Source organism: Myotis myotis, unplaced genomic scaffold (assembly GCF_014108235.1).
Source record: "Myotis myotis isolate mMyoMyo1 unplaced genomic scaffold, mMyoMyo1.p scaffold_m19_p_4, whole genome shotgun sequence".
In the NCBI taxonomy this organism is placed as follows: domain Eukaryota; kingdom Metazoa; phylum Chordata; class Mammalia; order Chiroptera; family Vespertilionidae; genus Myotis; species Myotis myotis.
Window position 1 is genome coordinate 9,743,996 of NW_023416346.1, and position 23,302 is coordinate 9,767,297.

Genomic DNA, 23,302 nt, shown 5'->3' on the forward strand with positions numbered 1-23,302 from the left:
ACTCAGGCCTCTCTCTGGTGCTCGAATACACATACGCATAGGCACACATAGGTACCATCTGGGCCCGTGTGTTCTTCCACTTCCCAGCTCTGGTGGCTGGGACTCACATGGCTCCCCCAGCTTCACATGGTCTCCAATGCCCTGGCTCTTTCTCGCTCTATTTCCTCCCATGGACCATTCTCTTCTTTTTTCCTTTAGGAGGAAGCTTTGCAGGAATTAAATATGTTTCCTCAGCTGGATGATGAGGCCACAAGAAAGGCCTATTACAAGGAGTTCCGTAAGGTATGGGGACTCTTTTCTTTTTTTAAAAAAAAAAAATACATTTTGATTGATTTCAGAGAGGAAGGAAGAGGGAGAAAGAGATAGAAACATCAATGATGAGAGAGAATCATTGATTGACTGCCTCCTGCATGCCCTCCACTGGGGATCGAGCCCAAAACCCAGGCATGTGCCCTTGACTGGAATCGAACCCGGGACCTTTCAGTCCACAGGCCGACGCTCTGTCCACTGAGCCAAACCAGCTAGGGTGGGACTCTTTTCTTAAGGCCCTTCAGGGAGGGTACCAATCCAGTCCCATCTCCTCTCCATTTCTGTTTTCCCTGACTGAGATGGAGGCCTTTTCATTCATGGGCCTCTGCGATTGCTACCCAGTCCTCTGCCTGCCTCCATCCCTCACCTTCTGCCCTGCAGGTAGTGGAATACTCTGATGTGATTCTGGAAGTTCTGGACGCCAGGGACCCGTTGGGCTGCCGCTGCTTCCAGATGGAGGAGACTGTCTTGCGGGCAGAGGGCAACAAGAAGCTGGTCCTGGTCTTGAACAAGATTGGTGAGTATTGAGAAGCATTGGGGGAGGCATGGCAGGGGGCAGGCCTTCTTGAAAGACCAGCTCTGACCAGATCCTGAGATGCAGCAACTTCAGTGGTATTCCTAACAGTTTGTGCAACGTAGGAATTCTTGTTACAGTCTTTCTAGCCAGGAATCTGAGAGGTGAAATCATTTGTCTAAAGCAGGGGTGGGGAACGTCTGTATAAGGTCCAACAAGTCATTTGGTCTGGCCCTGCCAAGGCATTAGGGGTGAGTTAATTAAATGTTTGACCAAATAAATCAGGCTGATTTTTAAGTTGATAATTTTGCATGGCCTGAGAATGATGTTATAAATATCCAAATAGCCCTTGGCAGAAAAAAGGTTCCCCACCCCTGGTCTAAAGACACAGCGCAGCAGAAGTTGGAATGGTGTGCAATCCCGGCTGCCTTTGATTCCTCCATTCTTGCTATTTTAAGCCTTATCTGTGACTGGCCATCCCTGGAGAGTGTCTTCTCCAAGCTGGAACCCAGAGACTAGGGCACAAAAGCACATGGACTCAGGAGTCACTCGGGTCTGGCTCTCATCTCACTTGTGCTCTTTTGTCTGGGATCTCGGACAAGTCCTATCACCTAAGAGCTTCCATTTCTCTAGCTTTAAAATGGGCTGTGATTGTCCCAACTCACAGTGTTGTTGTGAGAATTAATAATAAAGTGCTTGGTATATGTGTGGTCAGTACCTCACAAATGGTAGCCATTTTGCCCACGTTATTCTTGACATTTGGTTCAAATTAGAATGATCCAGAGAGGGGATTGGAAACATAATCTTTGGGAGACCTGGGACCTAATAACTAGTTTTCCCATTCTCCCTGAGGGAATAGAGATCGCCTCAACTGCTTCCCTAGAATACAGTGTCCTTTCTAACTCTAACTTAGGGACTGTACAGGGACTGCCAGGGCCAGGGAGCTGTCTTTGTCAGGAGGTGGGCCTAGCCTCGGGTATGGGTAGATGCATCTTCCGAGTGAGCTGTCGAAGTTATGTTCTCCTTACCTGTTCTATCCGTTCCTGTTTCCCCCAGACCTGGTCCCCAAGGACATTATAGAAAAGTGGCTGGATTACCTTCGGAATGAGCTGCCAACTGTGGCTTTCAAGGCCAGCACCCAGCATCAGGTCAAAAACCTGGTAAGCAGGGGCAAGGGGCATCTAGACTCTTTCAGGATAGCTTGGGGCCAGGGATGCCTCGGACTGGGTCTCCAACTCTTTGGTAATTGAATTAGGCCTTCAGCTTTGAGCTTTTTGCTTTACTGGATGACTTAATATTCATTTAATTTCTTCCTATATTATTGCTCTTTAGGAAGCATTTTCTCCAGATGTAAGGGTAATACATATTGGAAAATATAGAGAACTGTTCCATTTTAAAATACATGCCTCTGTTTTTCTCTTTAAAACATCACACTACTTTCTAATAGATCATTAACATAGAAATACATTTTCATCATAAAATATTAAAGTATATAGAAACATTGGTTGCTTCTAGGGAGAGAAACTGGTGCTGGGGATATTTTTTCAATTTTGCACCAGCATAAATTTTATTAAAAAATAAAGTAAAAAAAATAAAATAAAAACAATTGCATATAAAGCTTAATTACTCTTTCACCAATACCCTTAATTCCAGTCTCCTTTATCCACATATAACCAGAAGTAACCATCATTGTAAGTATGGAAGGATCCAGATGTTTTCCTGTACTTTATATATACACAGGGAAGTGTATATAAAGAGAAAACTATGTTTGTGGGTATCATATCTTATCCTGTGGCTTGCTTTTTTCCCCCTCTTGGATATCTTTTTACTGAGATCTATCTTCTGATGCTAAGTAAAATTAGTTTCCAATTTTTTTATTGTTATAACCAGTACTTCAACACACACTCTTGCACATATTTGTGTAGGTTAGGAATTGAGAGGTAGAGTGGCTGTGTTATAGGCTTTATGCATTTTATATTTTCCTAGACACAGACAAATTGCACACCCCCCCCCCACCACCAAGGGGCTGCACCATTTATCTTCCCGCCAATGGGGTAATGAATGTGTGACAGGGCCTATTTCCCTCCACCTTTGCTAACATTTGATACCATTGAATGTTTTCATCTTTGCTAATCTGGAAGACATATGATATCTTATTTAAAAATGTTTTGACCTTTTTCATGGCAGAAATGTGGTAAGAATCCTTTGCTATTAGCTTTCTTTCATTTGTATTCCACTTTAAGGATATATTTCATTAACCTGCTTCTTGTTGATGGATATTTAGGTTAATTTCTATTTTGCAATAGTGTGGTGGGTAAGTAAGGAAAGAAGAAGAGATGGAAGGGTATTCTGGGTAGAGTAGGTAGCATCAGGAATAAAGAGATAGAGGCTGGCCCGGCCGGCGTGGCTCAGTTGATTCAGCATCGACCCATGAGCCAAGGGGTCGAGGTTCGATTCCCAGTCAGAGTACATGCCCGGGTTGTAGGCTCAATCCCCAGTGAGGGGCATGCAGGAGGCAGCCGATCAATGATGTTTCTCTCTCATCTTTGTTTCTCTCTCTCTATCCCTTTCTTTTCCTCTCCCTCTAAAAATCAATAAAAGCATATTTAAGAAAAAGAGAGGCTGGAATGGCCTTGTTCTGTGTGAGGAATCAAGGGAAGGTGGGTTGTGTGTGGGCCAGGCATTATCTTTCCCTTTGCAGGCTGGGATGGCGGGCATCCCTGTTGTGCACACAAGGGCACCAAGGTCCTGAGAAGGGAAGCAGGATTTGCTAGGCACACACCTGTGAGAGGAAGAGTTGGAAGTCCAGCCTGGCCTGTCTCGAGGCTAGGATGCCATACTGTCCCTGCTGAGACATATGTAGGCAGAGACAGGGACAAAGAAGACAAAGAAGACTGGAAAACCAGAACCGCGGGTCTCCAAGGGGGGCAGAGAAACGGCAGGTTTGGAGCCTGTGTGAGAAGTCTCCCACTTTGGCCTGAGGATCTCCTTGATCACAGGCAGGCCCTGAAAGTTGAAACTCGGGGCTCAAATCACATCTCCCTCTTGATGCCTCTGCTGTACTATTCCTCATTTTCTAGAACCGCTGCAGTGTGCCCGTGGAGCAGGCCTCTGAGTCACTGCTGAAGAGCAAAGCCTGCTTTGGAGCTGAAAACCTCATGAGGGTTCTGGGGAACTATTGCCGCCTCGGTGAAGTGCGCACCCATATCCGTGTGGGCGTTGTGGGTAAGGCGCCTGGGGAGAGGTCACAGGGCTCAGGCTCTCCTTTGGACAGGGGCTTCATTGTGGGAAAGGATCCTGGGAACTTGGTGTCACCTTTTTGGGGGGAAGGGTTTTGTGCTTTGTAATTTGGATTGGTGGACGTGGGAACACATACTCAGAAACATCACCATGCACTGCATTTTATTTTATTTTTTAAATATGTAATGGAGAGGGATACAGGGATAGAAACATCCCCGAGAGACATAGATTGGCTGATTCCTGCACGCCCCCTACTGGGGATCAAGCTGCAATGCAGGTATGTGCTCTGATTGGGAATCGATCCCAGGACCTCTTGGTCCATGGGTCGTGATGCTCAGTCACTGAGCCACGCAGCCAGGCCATGTTCTGCATTTTAGAACCATGGACCAAATGCATAGGGCTAGGCTTGGAGTTGGTACCATCTTATCCTACCAGAGCTGCGGGAAGGAGTGGTGAACATCTCCCTTTCACAGATAAGAACACAGAGGCCCAGAGATGGGAAGGAGACTTGAGGGTCTCAGCTCTGTGTGAGACAAGGCAGAGCTGAGGCTCAAACCTGGGCCTGTCTGGATCTCAGGGCACCGAGGGGAGGATGGTGGGTTTGGAACAGGGGAATTAAGAGAGGCAGAGGTGGAGCAGCAGGGAGAGGAAGTGAAGCCAGCAGAGAAAGACATTGACAGAGAGAGTGGACATTGAGAAAAGGGTGTAGATACACATACCTGAATAGTCAGAAAAGGAACTGGAAAGCCAAGGGGTGGAGTTGGTGGGCAGTGGAGAGGAGAGACATTTAAATGATAGAGGCATGCGGAGAGATGGATATGTGATGAGAAAGAAATACCAAATGGGCATAGAGACAGACATGCATGAGTCCTGCAGAGAGAAACAAGAGGACTAGAGGCACCCATGTATATGGAGAGGCAGACCTGTATACATACCCAAAGAAAGAATGAGAGAAATGAACACAGGGCTGGAGAGACAGATTTAGAGAGACACATAGAAACAAGCAGGAACAAATATGGAGACACGGAGGAACACACACACACACACACACACACACACACACAGGCCTATGCACACATACAGATCCATAAACAAGTGCAGATGTGCATGTGTGGAGACATGTATAGACCCAGAGAAGGCACCTTTAGAGGCAGACAGACCCAGGGGCAAATCACACGCAAACCAAGCCCTTCCTACACGCTTACCCTAACTCTGCTTCTTTCACACAAATAGAGCCAAAGAGAGACACATGTGCCCAGATCCACTAGACTCTCAGACACAGGCACACACCCTGATTCACACAGAGATAGATATACAGACATGTCTATAGTGAGATATATATGCATAGAGAGAGGGGTAGAGACGGGGGAAGGAGGGAGGTGGTTTGGGAGAAACAGACTGGGAGAGAGAAAAGGGGACACTGTGAAACATGTACAGAGGTGCCCACTGGGGGAAGGAATGTGATTACAAAGAGGCAGAATTGGTGGGGTGGGGTGAAAAAAAGAAAGAACAATGGCTAGAGTGAGAGACAGTGAGACAAACCGGCAAAGAAAGATGCTTAGATACAGAGATGTACAGAGAAAGAGATGTGATAGAAAGACTGAGGAAAGTAAAAACATGGCAAAAGCAGTAATATTTAGAATGAGAATAACCAACATACACATACATGCATATGCGCATGCACTCACACACGTGCACTCACACACACACACAGGCCTATCTGTGAAAGCAGTATACATAGTCCGGCCGGCATGACTCAGTGGTTGAGCGATAACCTATGAACCAGAGGTCACAGTTCGATTCCTGCTCAGGGCATATGCCAGATTACAGGCTCGATCCCCAGTGTGGGGCTTGCAGGAGGCAGTCAATCAATGATTCTCTCTCATCATTGATGTTTCTATCTCCCTCTCCCTTCTTCTCTGAAATCAATAAAAATATATATATTTTTAAAAAGAGCAGTAGATATGTAACGTCTAGGACACAGAAGGAAAATGGTGATAATGAGAGAGCCAGAGGGAGAAATACAAAGATATCCACAAACCTAGAGGTGCTCATAGATGCCCAAACAGAAAAACACAAGTTGACAGCTGCTCAGAGAGGGACAGCTGGAGATGAGTCCCCCATCCTGGTTAGTTACACACCAGGATAGACGGTTGTCTGTTTTATGGATGCTTCCCGTTGTCCATTTCTGTTGGATCATGTTGCAGAGTACTTGCATTGAGCACCTTTCCCAGGCTGGTTGTAGATGGGAGGTGACTGTCACATCTAGAGAGAGGGACATATCTACCCAGTGTGCTTACATATTGAGGGGAGGGGTAAAAAGGCCATGCAGGGAATTGGTCAGGGCCTGGGGGTGGGAAGGCAAAAGGCCAGGCTCTTGATTTTTGCTTCCTCGTGGCCTGGTCACTGTCCCTACCTGGGCCTCCCCCATACAGGGTGGCCCAAGTGTTTCTAAGGGCCCCTCCTGCCCTGAGCCACCTGCTGCTCTTTTGTAGGCCTTCCTAATGTTGGGAAGAGCAGCCTGATCAACAGTCTGAAACGCAGCCGTGCTTGCAGTGTGGGAGCTGTTCCTGGGATCACCAAGTAAGCATCTGCCTGCTCTCCCACTTCCATTGACTCACCATTCCCTCTACTCTCACTCCTTCAGCCCCTGCTCCTTTCCTTATCTCGGAGCAGCCTCTGATTCTTCCCTGGGCATGGGAGTCTCATTAACAGCCTGCGTTTACCTGGTACACCCTAGGTGTGGTCTAGGCTCCCAGCTGGGTGTCCCCTCTCACCTCCATTAGCTCCTTGAAGCTTCCTTGAAGCCATGCAGGATTGGGCTATGAATAAGCAGCTTAGCTTCCTAGATGAAGCATCTGAGGCTCAGAGAGTTAAAAGCTGACCATGGTCCTGCAGCTCAGTCCCCAAAGGCAGAGGCTAGACTAGATCAGTCCCAGCTCTGTAGGACTCCGAACCCCTGGCCCTACATCTCTCCACCTTCATCTGTGCGCCATCTGCCCCCACCCCCTCACCCCTTCTCTCAGCTGTGTGCCTGGAGCCTAGAGGATGCCAGACACGTCTGGCCTCATCAGTGTCCTGCATCTTCTCCTCTCCTGCCCAGGTTCATGCAGGAGGTCCACCTGGACAAGTTTATCAGGCTGCTGGATGCCCCAGGCATTGTCCCAGGCCCCAACTCGGAGGTGGGCACCATCCTGCGCAATTGCATCCACGTGCAGAAGCTGGCGGACCCTGTGACCCCGGTGGAGACCATCCTGCAACGCTGTAACCTGGAGGAGGTGCGTAGGGCTTTTGCTTATGCCCTAACCCATTCCAAGGACCCTTCATTCTCTTTCCTGATTGCTCCTCTTCCTCTCGTCACCAGATTTCCAACTATTACGGCGTCTCTGGCTTCCAGACCACTGAGCACTTTCTGATGGCGGTGGCCCAGCGATTGGGTAAAAAGAAGAAGGGAGGCATCTATAATCAGGAGGAGGCAGCCAAAGCAGTCCTGTCTGACTGGGTGAGGTGAGGAGAGGGTAGGGGTAGGGGTGAGGCTCCACAAAGGGGACTGGGCTATAGGACCCTGGGTCAGTGATTATCTAGCAACTCAACGTCTTATTCAGAAGCCACTGGCTGGGTTTGCTCATTGTCCCTCACTGTTTCTGACTCGGGAACTCATTCTTTCTGTGATTGGTCAATTGTTCTCTCAGTGACATCACCACCAATTTCCTCCAACCTCCCAATGTAGTGGGAAGATCAGCTTCTACACACTTCCACCCGCCACGCACACTCTGCCCACCCATCTTAGCGCTGAGATTGTTAAGGAGATGACCGAAGTCTTTGACATTGAGGACACCGAGCAGGCCAATGAAGACACTATGGAATGTAAGTGAGGGCGAGGGGACTGGCATGACCGCACTTGGTCCTGCCCTAGTGGAGCCACAGGGACCTGACAACAAATTCCATGTTTGACCTCCCCCTTCCCTGGCCCTGCTTTTCACCCACAAGGTGGAGAGTTCTCATCTGGGCCATGGGGCTGGTTGTGACTCTTGGTAGATAGGAAGAAAATCTGCAAAGTACTGTACACCATGAGGTGTTCAGGAAATGTAAGCTTCCTTTCTCCGTCTCTTGGGACCTGGCAAGGATAGAGACACTTCTCTCAAAAACCTCTCCTCTCATGCCCTAGGCTTCGCCTCAGCCACTGCATGTCCACTCCTAGATTTTCATTCTTACCTCCATTGATGGGTGAGGCATCTGAGACACAGAAGGGTGATATTTGCTGAATGATGTATAGTCAGTGGAGGCAGAGGTGGCATTCAAAGCAGCTCTCCTCTGCTGTTGTCGAAGACTCTCCCACCTCAGAGTGGTTAAAAGAAGGGACCATCCAGATTCAAATCCAAATTTTGTTTCTTGTTAGCTGTGTGATGTTGCACATGTTCCTTAACTTCTCCATGTCTCGACATCATTTGTAAGACGGACTATAGCCATGGTCGGCAAACTGCGGCTTGCGAGCCACATGCGGCTCTTTGGCCCCTTGAGTGTGTCTCTTCCACAAAATACCACGTGCGGGCACGCACGTACAGTGCGATAGAAACTTCGTGGCCCATGCGCAGAAGTTGGTATTTTGTGGAAGAGCTGGTATTTTGTGGAAGAACCACACTCAAGGGGCCAAAGAGCCGCATGTGGATCGTGAGCCGTGGTTTGCTGAGCCGCAGTTTGCCGACCACTGGACTATAGCATCCACCTGTTATTTAATACATAAAAGCACTGAGAACAGTGACTGGCATGTATATAGTGCTTTCTCTTTTTTATATATGTTTTTATTGATTTCAGAGAGGATGGGAGAGGGAGGGAGAGAAACATCTATACTAATAAAAGGGTAATATGCTAATTAGACCAGACATCTTCCAGACAAAGCCAGTTAGGGGCAGTTAGGGGCAATCAGGCTAGCAGGGGGGAGCAGTTAGGGGATGATCAGGCTGGCAGGGGGGAGCAGTTAGAGGGTGATCAGGCCAGCAGGGGGGAGCAGTTAGGGGCTGATCTGGCTGTTAGGGGGGAGCAGTTAGGAGGCGATCAGGCCGGTGGGGCAGGGAAGCAGTTAGGGGGCGATCAGGCTGGTAGGCAGAGATGGTTAGGAGCAATCAGGTCGGCAGGCTGAGGTGGTTAAGGGCAATCAGGCCAACAGGGGAGCAGTTAAGGGCATCAGACCAGCAGGCAGAGGTGGTTACGGGTGATCAGGCAGGCAGGGGGGAGCAGTTAGGGGGCAATCAGGCTGGCAGGGGAGGGCAGTTAGGGGGCAATCAGGCCAACAGAGGAGCAGTTAGGGGGCGATCAGGCTGGCAGGCAGGTAGGCAAGCGGTTAGGATCCAGTGGTCCCAGAATGCGAGAGGAATGTCTGACTACCGGTTTAGACCTGATCCCGCAGGGATCCCCTGAGGGGTCCTGGATTGGAGAGGGTGAAGGACCCTCAATAGGCTAGGCTGAGGGACCCCCCCTCCCTGCACGAATTTCATGCACTGGGCCTCTAGTCAATGATGATAGAGAATCATTGATTGGCTGCCTCCTGCACACCCCCTACTGGGTATGGAGCCCACAACCTGGGCATCAAACTGTGACCTTCTGATTCATAGGTTGATGCTCAACCACTGAGCCACACTGGCCGGGCTGTAGTACTTTTTTGGTAACTATGAGCTCTTATGTTTTTCCAAAACTCTGGAAGTTTGTTGTCTTCAGATACTGCCATCTGCAGCCCTGGCTTTTGGCTCCTCCTCTCTTCTCTATCTTACCCTAGAAAGGTATCCAGTGCTCTCTGGATCAGTCTGTGGACACTTTGGGTAGTAGAGAAAGCCCTGGATGGCCTGCCTTCTAGTTCTCTGTTGTTGTTTTTTTGGAGTACCGGTAGTCCTTCTCTGGGCCTTTTGGTGTCCTTGGATTCCAAATGAGGATAAGAGAACTTGCCCGCTTTAGAGTTTATTTCCCAGGTGGCTTCGGGCAAGTCAGCCCCCTTTCTGAACGTTACTTTCCTCTTGTATCACATGGGCAGTTGGGAGGAATTGCCGCTCTCATTCTTAGGATGATGCTTGGCCCTAGCTGCATGTGAGGGCAACAGGGGCTCCGTCACTGAGAATGCACTGAGCAAAAGTTGGAGGTCTGGGAAATTGAGAAGAGGGGGAGGTTCCCAGTGAGAATTTTCTACTAAAGGAGTTGGCCCTAGTGTTGGATCTTGAAGAGTGAATAGGGATTATAGGCTCAGGGAAGGGGATGGAAGGGAAGTTGAGAAGCAGGTGTGAGGGTGGTGTGGGCCCAGGCATTGGGCACATTTGTGGTTTGCAGGGGAGGCCAGCTTCAGGCAGGCGAGTGCCCTCCTGCAAAACCCATGCCTTTAATCTTTTGTCCTGGGGCCTCCCAGAAGGAATGAAAGAGCCTTCCCTCCCAACTCCCCTGGGCGGTGTCCACATATCTTATCCACTGAGGCCTGACCAGGAGGCTAGCAGCAGGAAGGAGCCAGGGCCCTGACAGTGCTGTTGCTTGTGTTAAAGGCTTGGCCAATGGAGAATCTGATCAGCTCTTGGGTGACATCGATTCGCTTCAAACGGAGATCAAATGGCTCCATTCTCCAATGATGAAAATAGTAGATGCCTTGGAAAATAAAACCACCGTGTATAAGGTACCTGTCCCTTTTCTTTATGGCAACCCTCTCCTCTACCCACGGCTCTGGGAAGTGGTCAGTCCCTTTTGCCTGGCCCCCCATGACATCTGCCTATAATGGTGGGGAGATGCGGGTTGGTCAAGGGGTTTTGTTTTCCCCCATTTTGTTTAATTAAAATCTTTTTTCTGCCCTGGCTGATTTGGCTCAGTGGGTAGAGCGTTGGCCTGCGGACTAAAGGGTCCCAGGTTCGATTCCGGTCAAGGGCACATGCCTGGGTTGCGGGCTCGATCCCCAGTGTGGGATGTGCAGGAGGCAGCCTATCAGTGATTCTCTCTCATCATTGATGTTTCTGTCTGTTTCTCCCTCTCCCTTCCTCTCTGAAATCAATAAATAAAGTATCTTTTTAAAAATTCTTTTTTCTTTTTATTCTTTTGACTAGGTAATGCATGTACATGGTAAAATTTAAAAGGAACTACAGGGTCTCCAGTGACAAGTAAATCTCTCTCCTGCTTCTATCTCCCAGCCACTCTGTCTCCTCCTTGGAGGCAGTCACCATTAGCAGATTTGAGTGTCCTTTCAGAGCTACTTCAGCTTCATATACACACATATATACATACAAGCAGGTACAGAGATCTATTTTAATTCATATAGTCGTATGCTATTCATATTGCTTTCCACTTTGCTTATTTCACTTACAAATTCATCTTATAGATTGTCCCACATGATTACTTCATAGAGCTATCATTTATTTATTTTTAATCCTCACCTGAGGATATGTTTTTATTGATTTTTTTTAGAGATAGGGAGGGAGGAAGAGAGAGAGAGGGATGACAGAGAAACATCAATCAGTTGCCTCCCGTATGCACCATGACCGATCCGGGATTGAACCCTCAACCTAGGTATGCGCCTTGACGGGAATGGAAGCTGCCACCTTTAGTTGTATGGGACTGTACTCCAACCAACTGAACCATACCAGCCAGGGCCAAGAGCTGTCCTTTTTTTTTTTGATGGCTACATAATATCTGGAAGGGTTTCTTAAGCAACATGGTTAGGTTTGTATATTAGAACATTACTCTGGCAGCTGGGGTAAAAATCAGATTAGAAAGCAAGGGGCCAGGGTGGAGGCAGGGCGTCCAGGAAGGAAGCTGTTACCTGGACTCTTAAGAGATGGTGAGGCCTGCACTGGGGCAGCGGCAGGGTTTCACACCATTCCCATCCTCACTTAGGTTCCCCTGGTGCTTACAGGAAAATTAGTATCAAGTTGTGTGTTTAAGGCCATCCCCTGATAATGTTTCCCACTGAGCCCATAAGCCCCATAACATACCATTTTCCTTCGGGGAACTATAGTAGTTCCCCATTCTTTACTATAACCTCCAGACTCAGGCTCAGGCCCCTGAGCAGGGCCACTCTATTGCCTGACTCGGGGAGATGCCATTTGGGTGTGTTATACTGTGAATGGTGCCCCCCGCCCCCACAACCCCAGAGTTGCACAGTGTGCCCGATAGCCTGGCCTTTTCCCCATTGTAGTGTAGCAGGTAGTCATACATGCCCTTGTTTTTCATAGCATTGTTGTAAGGATTAAATGGGTTAATAGGTATGTGTACATGTACATATATCTGTTGTACACATACACATAATATGTGTGCTTAGAATGGTGCCTGCCTGACACATAGTGAGCTTTCTGTCATTAGCTTTTACTACCCACATGTATCTTCTTTTTTAAAAAAAAAATATATATTTTACAGAGAGGAAGGGAGAGGGATAGTTAGAAACATCGATTAGAGAGAAACATTGATCAGCTGCCTCTGGCACGCCCCCTACTGGAGGTGTGCCCGCAACCCAGGTACATGCCCTTGACCGGAATCGAACCTGGGACCCTTCAGTCCGAAGGCCGACGCTCTATCCACTGAGCCAAACCAGCTAGGGCCACATGTATCGTCTTTTATTTTATTATTGAGTAATTCTTTATTGTTGAAACCATTATATATGTCCCCCTTTTCACCCACTGACCTCCTCCAGCCTCCTCCCCCCACATGTATCTTCAATTCTAGCCAACAGACACCCTTTTGGGTGCCCAGTTATACTCTGTGCTTTTCCAGTGTTCATTCTGGAATGACTCCTATCAGAAGTATGTTGACCACCACCATTCCCTCAACCTCTGTCATTTACACTGTGTCTCTCTGGTGGGCACATAACACACTCTGTCTTGCATGGTTGGTTGTAACCTTTTTAGTCTGATTGTTTCCCAAGGATGGAACTGTATCTGGCTCATTTCTACAGCATGTCCCTACACAGAGCTGGGCACAAAATAGGTATCAGAAAATATTTGTTACATTGACTAAGACCTTGAAGGGTCACTTGAGCAAAGAATCATTGTAACACAATTGTCACTGATCAAGTACCTCTACTTTTTCATTTTCTCCCTGTGAAAGCCATGCAAGCTATTCATTATCCACCGCCGTTTGACAGATGATCAGGCTGTGGCTGAGAGGTTAACTAAGAACCTGCTAGTCAGTGGTGGAGTGGCTCCAGGCTCCTTGTTCTTACCTAGCCTCTTCTGCAGAAGTCTTTGCAGGTAACTTTGGGGGGTCCAGAACTCACTGCTGTCCTCTGTCTCACCAGAATGGAGAGTTCACTGAGTATTGCATGAATTCGAATGGTCATCAGAAGGAGTGGGCTAAGCGCAATGCGGACTCCTATCCCAGGAACATCTGCCCAGTGGACCGCCGCCCGATGGTACAGAAGATCATGGAGACAGACCCCCTGCAGCAGGGCCAGGCTCTGGCATGTGCTTTGAAGAATAAGAAGAAGATGCAGAAGCGTACAGGTGGGGATACCTGACCATCCCCCTGTGTCTTAAAAGGGCTCACCTGGGGCCTTGATTAGGGGCTCCTAAGTGAGCACCTCCATGTATCCAGCCCTAGGCAAGGGTTAGGGCCAGGGATGGGTTAGGAGGCTCACCTATAGGCACAGTGGTTCTCAAAGTCTAGCTCAGAACTGCCAGGGGGCTTGTTAAAAAACATATTTCTGGGGACCTGTCTCCAGAGTTTCTAATTGAATAGTTTGGCCATGGGGACTGAGAATTTGTGATTCTAACTGCTTCCAAAATGCTTTTAGTACTCGTCTGGGGACCACACTTGGAGAACACTGGCCTAGTTTGTGTATCAAATAACCACCATGTATTTATCAGCTGCTTTTTATGTATTAGGAAGCTTATAGGCTATATATAATGGTTACTTTATCAATAGGCATTGTACTCAAAATCCAAAAGGCATAAAAGAATATACAATAAAATGTCTTACCAATCCCCTAGCCAGCCAGGCCTCCTCCCAGCAGCAACCAATTAATTTCTTTTAAAAAAATGTTTTATAGATTTTAGAGAGGAAAGGAGAGGGAGAAAGAGAGATAGAAACTTCAATGATACCGAAACATCAAAGAGAGAGACATTGATTGGCTGCCTCCTGCATGCCCCCTATTGGGGATCAAGCCCATAACCCAGGCCTGTGCTCTGACTGGGAATTGAACTGGTGACCTCTTGGTGCATGGGTCTACGCTCAACCCCTGAGCCACACCAGCCGGGCCCAGTTAATTCCTTGTATCTCGTTCCTGAGATAGGTACACAGGCAAATATCTATATATTCTTTATTCTCTTTTTCTATACAAATACTTCATTTTCCATTTAATACATATTAGAGATTATTTCCATGTCAATTCACAAAAGAACTCCTTCATTTTAGTGGTGGTCTGTTGTGTGGCTGGCCCATTTTTGTCTTCATGCTATGCCAACCTTCACTAACCCTTTGTAATAGTCTTACCCACATTTGGTCAGTGAGGAAACTGAGCCCCAGAGACATTAAGTGACACACTCAAGGCAAGACAACTAGTATTTAATGGAGCCAAAATGAAAACCTAGGATTCATTGACCCCATAAGCTCTTTTCTTTGAACTAGACTGTGTTCCTAACCATTCACTCTTGGCCTGGTTCCACACTGAGGCCTGGGAATCCAGAGATGGATTGCCCTGGAACTCCTGGTCTTACTGGGGAGTGAGGAGGAAACAAGAAAACAGACATTGGCAACACAGGGTGATCACTGTGAAGACACCCAGTCTCGAGGTGGTAATGGGGTAAGGGTGGTCAGAGAAGGCTTTCCAGAGAACAATAGGGTGTGACGAGGATGGGAGGTGAGAATTCAGGCTCAGTCTACCTAGTGTCCCTTTGCTGTCCCTTTGCTGTGAGAACTTTGAGGGTGATGACAGAGTGAACACAGTAAAAGGAAATTGATATTTTTTTTAAATATATTTTATTGATTTTTTACAGAGAGTAAGGGAGAGGGATAGAGAGTTAGAAACATCGATGAGAGAGAAACATCGATCAGCTGCCTCCTGCACACCGCCCACTGGGGATGTGCCCGCAACCCAGGTACATGCCCTTGACCGGAATCGAACCTGGGACGTTTCAGTCCGCAGGCCGACGCTCTATCCACTGAGCCAAACCGGTTTCGGCGGGAAATTGATATTTTGATACTGGGAAGGAATAAAAATTCTTAGAGCCCAGTGAGTCTGACATTCTAAGATGGAAGTTGTGTTGGAGTGATCATTTCACATGTAGACAAACGGGTCTGCCTCAGAGGTTGAACAATGGCTGCTTGCAGCCCACCAGGTGTTTTGTGTAGTGTTAGAGGGTAAGTGAGCCAGTTTTGGAGTTTGGTGCAGACCAAGGTCAATGTAGGCTAGCTCCTGCAGGCCTCCTGTTGGCAAGCCAGCCACCAAATGACTGCCTGTATTTCTCCATCTGCAGATAAACTCGCCAGTAAGCTGTCCGATTCCATGATGTCTGCCCTCGACCTCTCTGGCAACACTGATGACAGTGCTGGTGACTGATCGGCTGATCTCACCCCCTCCACTCCCCAAGTACCGGTTCCAGTGGGATGGGGGATACAGATGAAATAAAATGGTTTGCTTCTCCCTGAAGCACACACACATGAAAAGAATCCCTCCACCATATCTCCCCCACATTGTTCCCTCCATTCTCCAGGGAAGAAAAAGGGTCCCAAGTGGCTGGAACTGACCAGCCCAATGCCCTTTATTTAACCCCCATCATATTTGACAAGAGACATAAATTATCATAACATCTGATGCTAACAGTTTATCCCCCACCCTATAGGTTGGGCTGCTTGAGGATAGAGGGGGACCAACCCCTCACCAAATTCTCTTGGACAGCTAAGCATGCAACTAGAGGCTAGGCTGCTGGTAGACCTGGTGGTCCCTGGAGGGTGATGATTTCTTTACCAGTCCACGACAGAGCTTGGCTGCAGGACATTTCCCACATGGGCTGCAGACCACGCATCTTTCACCCAAATACACAGATCCTCACCTGGGTTGCACTGGGAGTAGAGTGAACAGCGACGAGCCTTGTGTGTCTGGAAGGCTCTGGGGATAGGACAGGAAGGAGACAACACACAAGCCTGGCTGGTGCTGAAGTGTAAGTGCCACCTTGTTCACACAAAGGGAAAACAAGGCACCAATTGGGAGGGCAGTTAGGTGTGTTAGGGGCAAACCTCACCGTAGGGCATTTTGGGGCAGACTGAGTTGGAGGAATCCTTTGGACTGAAGCATTCTGGGTGGGCCCCGCCCTTGTATGACCATGGCTCACCCAGCACCAGCATTTGAATTTGTGATTCAAAAGGGTTCTAGTACCATTTATTCACAGGCTGCATCCTCAAGACAGGTGTCAATTGGGGGTACACCATCCAACTCCTTTTCTGGTGTCCAAAGTCATTATATCCCATTAAAATATAATAAGCCATCTCCTTTGGGGACAGACAAGGACAGAGAAGCCCAGTTAGTGTCAGGGGCCCTTGCAAAGGGACTGGGTGGATGATGGCAGCAGAAACACCATCTTTACTCCATGTGTTGGGGTAAGCACATGACTTCAGTTCCTAGCCATCTACCTGAGACTGGACACATTTGAAGGGAGTGGGCATTAGATTGCTTCAGTCTTTGCCCCTCCCCCCCACCTCAAACTTCCATACCATCTCTGGACCCAGAGCCATATCTTAGCCTTGCCTCTCATGTTGTCACCCCAGAATTTACCTTTTCAAATCCTAGTAACCATAGGAAGGATTGGCGAGCCCTTGGCTGCAGGCTGATTAATAGGGAAGCGCGGGCCGCTCCCAAGTCCTGGAGCAGCCAGGGCAGAGAATTATGTACTGCTTGAGCACAAACCCCCAAACCCTGGAAACCTGTTCACCTCCATCAACCCTCAGTACCACTCTGCCAGGAAGGGATTAGTCTCCCCGTGTAGGAAAAATAAACAGTCTCGTGTAGTTGTCAGGACACCCATGACATTAAGTGGTAGTGCCATTGGAACCCAGGTGTGATAACCTGCAGCAGGCCACGTTCTCTACATTATTCTGCCTCCTCAGCATCCATTAAGCACCTGCTGTGTGCCAGCCTTTGATATCAACCCTTTAAATATATTCTATATTTTTTGGTTTTGAAAAATTGGGCCCTTCTATCGTTTCACTGAGTCTTGGATGAGGTACAGCTTATTTCACACTGTCATCTCCTGGTAGATGTATGTTACAATGAAAAATTTGGGTGTCAGGACAGCTAAGGCCATTTTACAACTATATGGCATTTCATAATTTAGCATTTAAAATATTTTCTAGTACTCCTAGGAGATGCTGGTTACTAAGTACTAGAAATAGGCGGTATCTTGACTAAGAAACAGCCTAAATTGGCCAAAATCAGACAGAAGAACTATAGTCATTGTCGAGGTAAGAATATGGGACTCCTGATTCTCTACAGCATATCAAGTTTTTTAAAAAAAACCATTTCTTGAGTCCCCCCTTTACCTTTAGAATATATATAATTTACATTCAATAAGTGAATTGCCAGTATAAAAATAGTCACGGGGATGTAAAGTACAGCACAGGGAATAGAGTCAATAATATTGTGATAACTTATGTATGGTGTCAGATGGGTATGAGGCTTATAAGGGTAATCACTTCATAAATTATATAAATGTCTAATCATGGTGTTATACACATGAAACTAATCTAGTATTGTATGTCAACTGTAATAGAAAAATAAAATTTAAAAATATTTAGAAGTTTACTCTTTATAACTTCTGTGAGTTTGAACAATATACACAGTAGTGAACTAGCATCACAATTGAGATACACAATAGTTAACATCACCCCCAAAATTTTCAGGCCCCTTTGTAGTCAACCCCCACTCTCATCCTCAGATCCTGGGAACCACTGATTGTTTTCTGTCCCTATAGTTTTGCTTTAGCATGAATGTCACGCAAAAAGAATCATACGGCGTGTAGGCTGATTTTATCTATAGGTTTTACATTTTAAAAAATTTTACATAGAATAAAATTCGCTCTGGTGTACAGGCCTATAGGTTTTGACAAATGCATATAATTATGGAACCAACACAAGGTATAGAACAGTTCCCTTACCCTCTGATCACCGCCAAATTCATTCCTGCTGCTTTATAGTAAAAGCCTCCCTACCCCTGACTCCTGGCAGCCCTGATTTGTTCTTTGTCCTTATAGTTTTGTCTTGTGGAGAATGTCATGTAAGTGGAATTTTACAGTCTATAGGCTATTTTATAGCCTTCTGATACTGACTTTTTTCACTAAGCATAATACATTTGAGGTTCATCCACGTTTCTGAGTTGTACTTTATTGTATGGATGTAACACTGTTTGTATATCCATTTCTCAGTGGAAGTCACATTGGATTGCTTCCAGTTTTGAATGATTACAAATAAAGCTGCTACAAACATCTGCATGCGAATCTTTTGTGTTTTCATTTCTCTAGAGTTAATACATGCAGTTGGATTGCTGGGCTATATGGTAAGTATATGTTTAACATTCTCAGAAACTGCTAACCTGTTTCTTAAAGGAGCTCTACCATTTGGCATTCCCATCAGTATGTGTGAACATTCCACTTGCTCCCCATCTTTTGCAGCTCTTGGCATCGTCAGGTTTTTGACATGAGCTATTCTTAGTAGAATGCAATGTTATCTCATTGTGTGTTTTAAAATTCTCACCCAAGGATATTTAAAAAAATATTTTTATTGATTTCAGGAAAGGAGAGAGAGAGAGGAACATCAATGATGAGAAAGAATCACTGTTAGGTTGCCTCCTGCACACCCCACACAGGGGATCGAGCCTGCAACCCTGGCATGTACCCTGACCGGGAATTGAACCGTGACCTCCTGGTTCATAGGTTGGTGCTCAACAACAGCGCCATGCTGACCAGGCACCCAAGGATATTTTTTTCCATTGATTTTTAGACAGAGTGGAAGGGATGGGGGTGGGGGAGAGAGGGAGAGAGGGAGGAAGAAACATCAACGTGAGAGAGACACATCAATTGGTTGCCTTCCACTCACTTCCAGACCAGGGCTGGAGATGGAATCAATGAGCCAGGGCTCATTGTTTTGATTTGCATTTCCCTTCTGACTAACGATTTGAGCATATTTTTCATGTGCTTATTTGTCACCTGTATATCTTCTTTGAGTAATGTCTTCTTAAAAAAACCTTTATTGAGATTATTACAGATGTCCCTCTTTCCCCCCCATTTTCCCCCTTTACCCAGTTCCCGCCCCACCCCACCCTAGGCCTTCGCCACCCTATTGTCTGTATCCATAGGTAATGCATATATGCATATAAGATCTTTGTTTAATCTCTTCTTGGCCCCCCATCCCCCTTCCCTCTGAGAATCATTAGTCTGTTCCATTTCCATGCCTCTGATTCTATTTTATTCACCAGTTTATTCTGTTCATTAGATTTCTTATTTGTTTAACTCAGTTGTTGATAGGTATGTATTTGTTGCCCTGTTGTTTATATTTTTTTCTTTTTCTTCTTCCTCTTAATGAATACCCTTCAACATTTCATATAATACTGGTTTGGTATTATATTAAAGCTTCTTTAGCTTGTTCTTATCTGTGAAGCTCTTTATCTGACCTTCAATTCTAAATGATACCTTTGCTGGGTAGAGTAATCTCGGTTGTAGGTCCTTGCTATTCATCACTTTGAATATTTCTTGCCACTCCCTTCTGGCCTGCATAGTTTCTGTTGAGAAATCATCTGACAGTCATATGGGCATTCCCTTGTAGGTAACTCGCTGCTTTTCTCTTGCTGTTCTTAAGATTCTCTTTTTCTTTAGCCCTTGGCATTTTAATTATGGTGTGTCTTGGTGTGGTTCTCTTTGGGATCCTCATGTTTGACGTTCTCTGCACTTCCTGGACTTGTAAGTCTATTCTTTCACCAGGTATGGGAAGTTTTCTGTCATTATTTCTTCAAATAGGTTTTCAATATCTTGCTCTATCTCTTCTGGCACCCCCATAATGTGAATGTTGGTACACTTGAAATTGTTCCAGAGGCTCCTTACATTATCTTCATATTTTTTTATTGTTTTTTTCTTTTTGCTCTTCTGGTTGGGTGTTTTTTGCTTCCTCATAGTTCAAATCATTGATTTCTCAGAATCCTCTACTCTACTTTGAATCCCTGTATATTATTCTTTATTTTGGTCAGTGTATGCTTAATTTCTGACTGGGCCTTTTCCATCTTTTTGGAGGTTTCTAGAAGATTCTTGAGTAACCTTGTAACTGTGGTTTTGAACTCTATATCCAGTAGTTTGCTTTCTTCCATTTCTTTCATTTGTGACCTGTTTGTCTCCACATTTTGGCTGCTTCCCTGTATTCGTTTCTATGTATTGGGTAGAGCTGCTATGTCTCCTTGAGTTGGTAGAGTGGCCTTGTGTAGTAGGTGTTTTAGAGGTTCCAATGGCCCAACCTCCCCAGTCACCTGAGCTGGGAGCTCTAGGTGCACCCCTTTGTGGGCTGTAAGCATAGTCTTGTAGTTGAGACTTGATTGCTGTTGGTGTCAGTGGGAGGAATTGACCCCCCACCAGGCCAATTAGCTGTGAGGACTAGCTGTGACTACAGTGGGAGAGCTGCTATGCAGGAGACACTCCTATGGAGCAGGACTTGCTTCAGTGGGGCTTTGGTGCCCACTGAGTCTGCCCCTTGAGTGTGTTGCTTATGGATGTGTAGAGTTGTAATCTGATATGGTCTGACACTTACCACTGGGAACACTGGCTCTTGGGACTCCAGGGAGGTGCAAAGTCAGCCACTGCCTGGGGCCACCCAGCAGGAGCTATAGAGAGATCTGCAGATTCCTCCTCTTTGTATCACATTTGGAAGTGCCCAGATGAGGCCCATCTATGAAGCAAGGCAGGCTGGTGCAGGTGCCAGGTGTTGAGCCTTTTATTGATAGGCTTGGGGCCTCCTGACCCAGCTGCACCTTGTTTGAGAGATTTTAGCTTGTGCGAGGTCAGGCCATAATAGTTAACAGCTTCGGTGGGGTTGTAAATTGGATGAGCTTGGGTCTTAGGGAATCACCAGGGTGGAGCAAACAGAAATGGCTGCCAGTCAGCTCTGCGACTGGGGAGATCCCAGCATAGGAACAATGATCCCTGCAAGCACCTTTATCTGGAAGAAATCCACCCCATGAATTCCTGCCCTGATGCCAGAAAATCTAGTTCCTCCTTGCCCTGGTGTCTGTATTCCACAGAGCCTCACCCTGATGCTGGAGCTCAGAGGGAGCAGGACCTTGTAAGTTCAGTTTTTTGCTGGCCTTTTAAGAGGAACAGCTGGGTTTCCAGCAGCTTCTGTGTCACTCAGCCCCAATCTGCACTGGTTTTTACAGCCCGTTGTTCTTACTGCCTGTAGAGACTTCTTTTCCCAGTTCTGGGACCCTGGGCTGGGCTTCCAGTGTGGGGCTGGGACCCCTTGCTCCTCCAGACGGCTTCCACAGAGACTATCTCCTTCCTGATTAAAAAAGCGGCCCACGTGGGTGCCAGACCAGCTTGTTCAGTGCCTGTGCACTTCCTACCAGTCTCAGTGTGCTTTCTTCTTTATTTCTCTAGTTTTAGGGCTTCCATTCAGCCAGCATTCCAGTGGTTCTGAATGATGATTATTCTGTATTTTAGTTGTAATTTTTATGTGGTTGTGGGAGGCAGTGAGTACAGGCTTTTACCTATGCCGCCATCTTCAAATCTCAAGTAATGTATTTTTGCCCATTTTTAAGTTGGGTTGTTTAATTTTTGTTGTTTAGTTGAAGTTCTTCATATATTCTGCATATTAACCCTTCATTAGATACATGATTTGCAAACATTTCCTCCCACTTGTGGGTTGCTTTTTCATTCTGTTGATTTTGTCCTTTAATGAATAATTTTTAATTTTGATGTAGTCCAGTTTTTTTCTTTTGTTACCTGTACTTTTACTGTCATATCCAAGAAATCATTGCCAAATTCAATGTCATGAAGCTTTCCCCCTGTTTTTTTTTTCTCCTAAGAGTTTTATACATAGTTTTAGCTCTTATATTTAGGTCTGTGATCTATTTTGGATTAATTTTTATATGTGGTATAGGGTGAGGGTTCAGCTTCATTCTTTTGCATACGGATATCCAGTTTTCACAACACTATTTGTTGATCTAATAGTGTCTTCTGAAGATAAATTTTTTAAAATTTTGATAAAATTTAACTTATTTTATTCTTTTATGAATCATGCTTTTGGTGTCCTATCTATTGAATCTTAGCTATCATAAGATTACAAAGGTTTTCTATGTTTCCTTTTATGAGGCTTTTATACTTTTAGGCTTTACATTTAGGTCTTTGGGTTAATTTTTGTATATTGCACAAGGTATGGATCAATGTTTTTTTTGTTTTGTTTTGTTTTTAGCATTTAGTTACTCACTTGTTCCAGTAGTATGAGTTGAGAAGGCTGTTCTTTCTCTATTACATTGCCTTTGTGCTTTTGTAAAAAATCAGTTGTCAATATATGTGTGAGTTTATTTCTGGAATCTTTGTTCTGTCCCATTGATGTATTTGTCTGTCTTTATGCCAATACCACAATGTTTTATTTTATTTCGATTACAGTTTACATGCAATATTATTTTGTATTACTTTCAGGTATACAGTATAGTGGTTAGACAATCATACTTTACAAAGTGTTCCCCCCAATATTTCCAGTACCGGCCTGGCACAATATATAGTTATTATAATATTATTAACTATATTCCCTATACTATACTTTATATCCCCATGACTGTATTCCACAATGTTTTGATTATTGTAACTTCATAATTTTTGAAACCAGATAGTCTTAGCCCTTCAATTTTCTTCTTTTTCAGAGTTGTTTCACCTCTTTGGGGGGTCTTTTGCATTTCCACGTGAATTTTAGAGTCAGCTTGTCTATTTCCACGAAGGAGCTTATTGGTATTTTGACTAAGATTGCATTGAATTTATAGATCAGTGCATGGGGAGAATTGACATCTTAACAATATTGAGTCATTGACTCATGAACAAGATATATTTCTTCATTTATTTAGGCCTTCTTTAATTTTCTTAGCAATATTTTGTAAAGGTCTTTCACATTTTTCATATTTATCTCTAAATATTTTATATTTTGAATGCTATTATAAATGATATTTTAAAACTTTCAACGTCTATCCTGGCCAGTATGGCTCAGTTGGTTGAGTGTTGTCCCATGCACCAAAAGGTCGCTGGTTTGATTCCTGGTTAGGGC

At 45.7% G+C, this 23,302-nt stretch overlaps 1 protein-coding gene across 4 annotated transcripts in view; it reads left to right on the forward strand.

Annotated features, from left to right (window-relative positions):
- GNL3L (G protein nucleolar 3 like) overlaps positions 1-15,674 on the forward strand; it is a 38,173-nt gene extending 22,499 nt beyond the window's left edge. For all 4 annotated transcript variants that reach the window (XM_036304748.1, XM_036304750.1, XM_036304751.1 and 1 more), the window contains exons 6-16: positions 199-282; positions 691-826; positions 1,880-1,983; positions 3,904-4,048; positions 6,559-6,646; positions 7,167-7,341; positions 7,428-7,570; positions 7,794-7,930; positions 10,585-10,712; positions 13,317-13,521; positions 15,493-15,674. In XM_036304748.1, coding sequence (XP_036160641.1) covers positions 199-282; positions 691-826; positions 1,880-1,983; positions 3,904-4,048; positions 6,559-6,646; positions 7,167-7,341; positions 7,428-7,570; positions 7,794-7,930; positions 10,585-10,712; positions 13,317-13,521; positions 15,493-15,575 — 1,428 coding nt within the window. In that variant the 3' untranslated portion in view covers positions 15,576-15,674. The remainder of the gene's footprint in view (positions 1-198; positions 283-690; positions 827-1,879; positions 1,984-3,903; positions 4,049-6,558; positions 6,647-7,166; positions 7,342-7,427; positions 7,571-7,793; positions 7,931-10,584; positions 10,713-13,316; positions 13,522-15,492) is intronic.
- Positions 15,675-23,302: the final 7,628 nt, after the last annotated feature.